Here is an 8,088-nt window from a genome sequence, read left to right on the forward strand (position 1 = left end):
CTTTGGCGAAGAGTAAAGTCCATCAAACTTAGTCCACTCTATTCGTAACATATTTTAGTTTGGAAATAGAAAACTGTATTGAAATCAAATGCTTAATCGATGAGAAAATTAGCAGAACGTCGGCCAAAATCCATCTTGCTCTATCTTCTCCCACTGCTGGCCACTGGGCTTCCTTTCCATCACCATATTTGGTGGAGTGTAAAAAAGGATGCTTCATATTTATACATCCGGGGAAATATCTGAGTCATTGTTCCATATGTGAAACTATCCATTATCTTTCCCTTACCAACATGGCCGACATTATGCGTCGTTGTTCTCAAATCACGTGGACGCGCTCTACGGGTGAACACTTCCGGTAGCGTTTCCTGTGTTTGTAAACTGAGAAAAATTGGAACTCCGACAAGAAATATTAATCTGCAAAACTCAACTAAATCTTAAGGTAAACCAATTCTAAAATGCACTTCCCAACAAAGCCACCATAGAGTTAACAATGCATATGATTAAGTTATTTCCCAGAATTGTAAGGCAAATTAGAGTTTTAACAATGTGTAGTTTGCTCAACCCGCACGCCCTGCCTGCTGTTGTGTTATCTGTGTGGGTGGGGACTCAACCAGTGAGTCTTCTTCTTGACTAGCTTCACCTAAGCAGACCCTTGCTTTACTCAAACGTTACTTCATGATCGATTATTCACAAAATATTTAGCGGAACAATATTTTTATATTAATCACTAATCTTACCCATGTCTTGGTATTTGGTCTCGAAAACTCAGGCAGACTGTGATGTCTAGTTCGCTAGCTAGATAGATGGCTAGCTAGCTTATTAGGTAACTAGCTAACGTTGAGCTGGCAAATATTTTCTCTCTCAGTATTCAGACATTATTGCAGCTAATTAGAGCACGGAATACTACTGCTTTTTTTTACAGGCTTTAATGTATTGCAATATCAAAACAGGTTATCTATCCAATGCATTTGACCCATACTGCATTATCATTGTGCTGTGGGTGTGAGCTTTAACAAGCTAACTAGCTTGGTAGACCCTCACTTCCAGGCAGCTTTAACAAGCTAGGTAGACCCTCACTTCCAGGCAGCTTTAACAAGCTAGGTAGACCCTCACTTCCAGGCAGCTTTAACAAGCTAGCTAGCTAAGTAGACCCTTCCTTCCAGGCAGCTTTAACAAACCTGCCAGCTAGGTAGACCCTCACACCCAGGCAGCTTTAACAAGCTAGCTAGCTAGGTAGACCCTCACTTCCAGGCAGCTTTAACAAGCCAACTAGCTTGGTAGACCGTCACTTCCATGCAGCTTTAACAAGCTCGCTAGGTAGACCTTCACTTCCAGGCAGCGTTAACAAGCTCGCTAGGTAGACCTTCACTTCCAGGCAGCGTTAACAAGCTCGCTAGGTAGACCTTCACTTTCAGGCAGCGTTAACAAGCTAGCTAGGTAGACCTTCACTTCCAGGCAGCGTTAACAAGCTCGCTAGGTAGACCTTCACTTCCAGGCAGCGTTAACAAGCTAGTTAGGTAGACCTTCACTTCCAGGCAGCGTTAACAAGCTAGCTAGACTAGGTAGACCCTCACTTCCAGGCAGCGTTAACAAGCTAGGTAGACCCTCACTTCCAGGCAGCTTTAGCTGGCCCTTTGCATGAAGACCAGTACTTACATAGAAGATGATCAACTGTGTGGCAAGGCTAAATTAGGCTTTCTTGTTTGTTTTTGTACTTGACTCCAAAAATGTGATATATCGTTAGCATAATACTTTGGTCAATATTGAATGTTCTCTTGAGTAACTTGCCCATACATGAATCATCACCCCTTCTCCGATCATCCTCATGAACTACAATATCATTTAAAAAACTGTTTGTCCTTGTCTAGCTTTATTTCTGTCTCCATTGCAACAATGTTTTATGTTTTCCATGGGAAGAGGTGGCATACACCAAACCATCGTGGCTGCTTTCTCCAAGCCTGATATAAACTTCCTTTGTTGAGTTGATAAAGCCAAATGTATAAAAGCACCCTTCATGATTAATCCAACTTGTACTGTAACTAGTATATATAGGCCTGTAGTCATAGTCCAAATAAAAATAAACAAAATACAATCATTTTGGCCTCACAATAACCCTCTATTTCCAGGCCTTGGCCCCTGATTATTTGGGTGAGTGTGGTCTCTTCTCACACCCCTCATCCTGAGTGACCCCCCTTGACGCACCCCTTTACCCCCAAACACACACACGCATTCAAACCACGCACCGGCGATGACACACCATCCCAACAACTCCGTTCGAGACCACATGAAATGGGTCAGTTGAATTCTCCTTTCATCATTGTTTTGTTTCTATTTATTTAGTCTCTGTTCCCTCTTCCTCACAGTTTTCCCTTAGAAGCCTGATACACCAGGCAAAAGAAGAACAGAGAACAGTCAGTGAATGACCATCTACAGTCCCCTCAGGATTTTTGCCTTGTGTGTTGGGCCTTTATGCGTGGGACTGCGGCCCTGGCCCTGGCATGGACCTTGCTGCTGACTCTGAGATTCTGTGTGTTTTGTCCTATGTTGTTCCTGCAGGCTGGGTTGATGACCCTCCTAGGCCACCATTCTACGCTCCAACTGAACTGCTGTTTGTGTTGTTCCTGTAGGCTGGATTGCTGGGCTGTGAGACGGTGCTGTCCAGCATCGCCCTGATGCAGGCCAACAACATGTCCGGCAGTCAGAAGAAGTTGACCTCACAGCACGGCCAGGGTCAGAGAGACAACAACAACCCTGAAAGCCACCAGCACCAGTCTCACGAGGCTCACCACGGCCACCACAACAACCACCAGGCCCACCACAGCCACATGGTCCTGCCCTCGGGAGTCAGCTGCCCACCCCTGGTGAGAAACAGAGACACACTAATGTTATAGGCCCATAGGACGTAGTCTACACACAAGTTCTTCTGTGTTCATTGGCATGAAGAACAACACTGTTGTTGTTTACGTTTGGCAATTAATCAGAAATTATGTTTATGTAATTATTGTAAATCTATCAGCAATCTAAAACATATAATTAATATCTAAGCCGTAGCTCTATTTTGGTGAGTATGTTATAAACTTGAATTACCAACAACACCCCCCTCCCCCCATTATTTATTTATTTCCCCCCTCTTTCTCCTCGATAGTTAATCAGAAAAGATGGACACTCATTTCACACACCCAGGCTGCTGGATGAGAAAGATATGCAGGCCAGCCAGAATATGCAATTGACAAAGAAGAAGCACAGAAAATCAGGAACACCCAACAAACTGAGAGAGAAAGTGGAGGTAAGTAGTGTGTGCGATGGGGAAATGGAATATACAATGTTGGATACACTTATAGGACAGAAGTGTGTGTGTAATATGAGAAGTTGTACTCTTCTGAACACTCATTGGGTTTCTCAGCAGGTGGAGATGGATATTAACGGTGATGATGATCATGATTCACTAGTACAGAAGAACTTCATTTGTGAGCACTGCTATGGAGCATTCCGAAGTAGCTACCACCTGAAGAGGCACATCCTCACTCATACAGGTTGAAATCACTTTCCCTTTCCACTTCCTTGCTCAGCAATACTCAGCAAATGTGGCAACAGTTATAACATTCATCAGAAAAAAATCACATAGTAGAGAAATATGCACGACTCTCACTCACAACCAAAAACCAATGTTTTATTTTTGTTAAGTAAAAAATTCCATCGGTCATCCATACCATTATGTTTTGAACAGTGTTTTTGTGTTGTTTAGGAGAGAAGCCGTTTGCATGTGACGTATGTGACATGCGGTTTATTCAGCGATATCATCTGGACAGACACAAGAGAGTTCACAGTGGAGAGAAGCCCTACCAGTGTGATCGCTGCAATCAAGTAAGAGAGATCTGCACTGCACACTGTGCACACACACTGTGCACACACACACACCTGTCACACACACACTACCCCATTCCTAACACACACACCTGGTACACACACTACCCCATTCCTAATACACACACACACACACACACACCTGGGGCACACACACACACACTACCCCATTCCTAACACACACACCTGGTATCAGCATGACGGGATACAATGTTTTGGAATGTTCAAATAGAAATATGTTATGTAGAACCAACATACCTTTCTGAAGTGTAATCCCAACATGTTTTAAGCTGACCACCATTGACCATGTTCACAAAAATTCCAAGGTAACCTGTCTAAATGAGTACCTCCCCGTAGCACTCACATCTGTAAATATGAAGTGCTTTGAAAGGCTGGTCATGACACATAAGCGCCATCGTTCCAGACACCCTGAAGCCACTCCGATTTGCTTACCTCCCCAACAGAAACACAGATGATGCTAAATAGATCTGATGAAGCAATCTCAACTGCACTTCACACTGCCCTCTCCCAGCTGGGATTGAACATCTCCATCTGTAACTGGGTCTTAGACTTCCTGACGGGCTGCCTCCAGATGGTGAGGGTAGGCAACAACACATCTGCCATGCTGACCCTCAACATAGGGGCCCCTCTAGGGTGTGTGCTTAGTCCCCTCCTGTACTCCTTGTTCACCCACGATTGCGTGGCCGCTCATGACTCCAACACCATCATCAAGTTTGCTGACGGTGGTAGGCCTGGTCATAGAGGGAGGAGGTCAGAGAGTTGGAAGTGTAGCACCATGACAACAACCTCTACCTCAATGTCAGTAAGACCAAGGAGCTGATTGTGGACTAAAGAGGGGAGAGCACGCCTCCATTGACAGGTCTCTAGTGGAGTGGGTCAAGAACTTTATTTTCTTTGGTGTCCACATCACTAAGGACTTAAGATGGTCCACACACACCCGCACCATCGTGAAGAGGACACGACAGCGCCTCTTGCCCCTCAGGAGGCTGAAAAGATTTGGCAAGGGCCCTCGGATCCTCAAAGCTTTACAGCTGCACCATCAAGAGCATCTTGACTGGCTGCATCACCGCTTGGTATGGCAAATGCACCACTCTCGACCGCAAAGGGCTACAGAAGGTGGGGCCTAGCTCCCTACCAGAGCATCGGCTCTCGGACCAACAGACTCCGAGACAACTTCTACCCTCAAGCCATAAGACTGCTAAATAGTTTATTAATGTTTACCCGGACTATATTGCACTGACTCTACACACACACTCAATACTATACCCACACTCACACAAAACCCACACACATTCACTACATACACACACATACACTTATACTTTTATTTTGCTGCTACCCCTCGGTTATTTTTTTACTCTTAATATTATCTATCCTGGTACCTAGTCACTTACCCTGCCTTCATGTGCATTTAAAAAAATGTTTTACCTTTATTTCAAATGGATTCATTTGTTTTTTCCCCTCAATCTACACACAATACCCCATAATGACAAAGAATAACCAGGTATTTAGAAATTGTTGCTAATTTATTCAAAATAAAAAACGTAAATATCACGTTTACTTAAGTATTCAGACCTTTTACTCAGTGTAAAGCACCTTTGGCAGTGATTACAGCATCAAGTCGTCTTGGGTATGATGCTACAAGCTTGGCACACTTGTATTTGGGGAATTTCTCCATTCTCTACAGATTCTCTCAAGCTGTCAGGTTGGATGGGGAGTGTCGCTGCATAGCTATTTTCAGGTCTCCAGAGATGTTCAAGTCCGGGCTCTGGCTGGGACACTCAAGGACATTCAGAGACTTGTCCCGAAGCCACTCCTGCGTTGTCTTGGTTGTGTGCTTAGGGTCGTTGTCCTGTTGGAAGGTGAACCTTCGCCCCAGTGAGGATCTGAGCACTCTGGAGCAGGTTTTCATCAAGGATCTCTGTACTTTCCTCTGTTCATCTTTGCCTTGATCCTGAATAGTCTCCCAGTCCCTGTCGCTGAAAAACATCCCCAATGCATGATGCTGCCACCACCATGCTTCATCGTAAGATTGGTGCTAGGTTTCCTCCAGACATGATGCCTTGCTTTCAGGCCAAATAGTTCAATCTTGGTTTCACCAGACCAGATACTCTTGTTTCTCATGGTCTGAGAGTCCTTTAGGTGCCTTTTGGCAAACATCAAGCAGGCTGTCATGTGCCTTTTACTAAGGAGTGGCTTCTGTCTGGCCACTACCATAAAGGCCTGATTGGTGGAGTGCTGCAGAGATGGTTGTCCTTCTGGAAGGTTCTCCCATCTTCACAGAGGAACTCTGGGGCTCTGTCAGAGTGATCATTGGGTTCTTGGTCACCTCCCTGACCAGTTTGGCCGGGCGGCCAGCTCTAAGAAGAGTCTTGGTGCTTTCAAACTTCTTCCTTTTAAGAGTGATGGAGGCCACTGTGTTCTTGGGGACCTTCAATGCTGCATAAATGTTTTGGTACCCTTCCCCAGATCTGTTCCTCGACACAATCCTGTCTCCGAGCTCTACGGACAATTTCTTTGACATCATGGATTTGTTTTTGCTCTGACATGCACTGTCAACTGTGGGACCTTATATAGACATGTGTGTGCCTTTACAAATCATGTCCAATTAATTGAATTTCCACAGGTGGACGCCAATCAATTTGTAGAAACATCTCAAGGATGATCAATGGAAACGAGATGCACCTGAGCTCGATTTTGAGTCTCGTAGCAAAGAGTCTGAATACTTATGTAAATAAGGTATTCTTGTTTTTTTTTATTTTATAAATTTGCAAAAACCTTTTTCTGCTTTGTTATTATGGGGTATTATGTGTAGATTAATGAGGAAAAAATGTATTTAACCTATTTTTACAATAAGTCTGTAACGTAACAAAATTTGGAAAAGGTCAAGGGGTCTGAATACTTTCCGAATGCACTGTATCTACTGTATCTCAGATACCATGTACACCTGCACATTGATCTGGTACTCCCTGTAAATAGCTCCATTCTTGTGTATTTCATTCCTCGTGTTACAATTTTTCTTTTCATTAAACATTTTTAACTCTCCATTGTTGGGAAGGGCTCGTAAGCAAGCATTTCACAGTTAAGTTTACACCCTTGTATTCGGCACTTGACACACAGAAATAGTTTTGATTTGTAGAATAAGGAATCATGTCGGCTCTATTCGTCACATTTCTATCTGCAGCACTCCACAGTGTTTTCCTGTTGAACATGATTCGGGGTTGGAGTCAATAGGTAGGTACATTAGACTCCCGTCATTTGTGGTTATGAGTTTTCTCTCCCTCTACCCTCGTTTCAGAACTTCTCACGGACGGACCGTCTGCTACGTCACCGGCGTCTGTGTGGAGCGAGGACTAGCCTTCCCAAGGAGGAGAACCAGTCATTCTCCTGCGAGAGCAGAGGAGGAGCCTACTCCCAGGATGCACCTGGGCACACGGCCACCTGGAGCCCCCTACAGCAGCAGAACAGCCGTCTGGCTGTCTAACCTCTGACCCCTTGGAGAAACCCCCATCTAACACACAGTCAGCAGTCCTCAGCTCAATGATGCCACATACTGGAGCAGACCAGTACTGCGTTGTCCCTCAGCCCAGATAAACCTGGCTAAGACAAAGACACCAAAACTTATGCTGTTCTCAACACTGAGCTCATATCCTGTTGATGGGATGGTGAATCATTTTCTACTCATTTTATTCTAATTTTTGTATCGTTACGTACATGGTACAAGACCTAGGGTGGGAGGGGTTTGGGCAAGCTGTCATATTACTATGGCAATAATGGATTCACAAACTGATATGTTGTAGCCTCAATTGGACTAGTATTTTTGGGACGGTGAATGATCCATGGACACTCAATGTAAGGTTGGCTTGGTCAAACCAATATGTTCCCCTGGCTTAGATTTTTTACCATTGAGAGTTTGTGGAAGCTCACCATTGGGCAATTCTGCCCTACCAAGCATAAAGGCAGTAACTGCTCATAGCGTGGAACTGATAAATATGGCTTTTATTTACCTTGGTTTCACAGTAACTTTATGCAGTTACTGCTAACATGACCCCCATTTTCTCCAAAATACAATACAATAGAGGCATGATACTTGTCCACACGATTAAGCATGTATTTAATGTAGCAGAAAATGACATTAACTCATTTTTGACCAAATGAGCAGTTACTGCGTTTTTGCTTGGTAGGGCAGAATACTGATCAGTA

General features: G+C 44.2%; 1 protein-coding gene across 3 annotated transcripts; it reads left to right on the forward strand.

Annotated features, from left to right (window-relative positions):
- Positions 1–355: 355 nt before the first annotated feature.
- Positions 356–7,389, forward strand: LOC115122814 (zinc finger protein 740-like). Of its 3 annotated transcripts, none has more exons than XM_029652077.2 (7): positions 356–439; positions 2,127–2,293; positions 2,628–2,861; positions 3,146–3,286; positions 3,404–3,533; positions 3,746–3,864; positions 7,184–7,389. In XM_029652077.2, exons 2-7 carry the CDS (start codon positions 2,249–2,251, stop codon positions 7,367–7,369), a joined length of 855 nt encoding a protein of 284 aa, XP_029507937.1. In that variant the 5' UTR covers positions 356–439; positions 2,127–2,248; the 3' UTR covers positions 7,370–7,389. The 3 variants fall into 3 exon arrangements, with proteins under 3 accessions (XP_029507937.1, XP_029507938.1, XP_029507940.1); XM_029652078.2 differs by having other exon boundaries at positions 3,407–3,533; XM_029652080.2 differs by lacking the exon at positions 2,127–2,293.
- The last annotated feature ends 699 nt before the right edge of the window (positions 7,390–8,088 follow it).

Source organism: Oncorhynchus nerka, linkage group LG7 (assembly GCF_034236695.1).
Source record: "Oncorhynchus nerka isolate Pitt River linkage group LG7, Oner_Uvic_2.0, whole genome shotgun sequence".
NCBI classification, from domain to species: Eukaryota; Metazoa; Chordata; class Actinopteri; order Salmoniformes; family Salmonidae; genus Oncorhynchus; species Oncorhynchus nerka.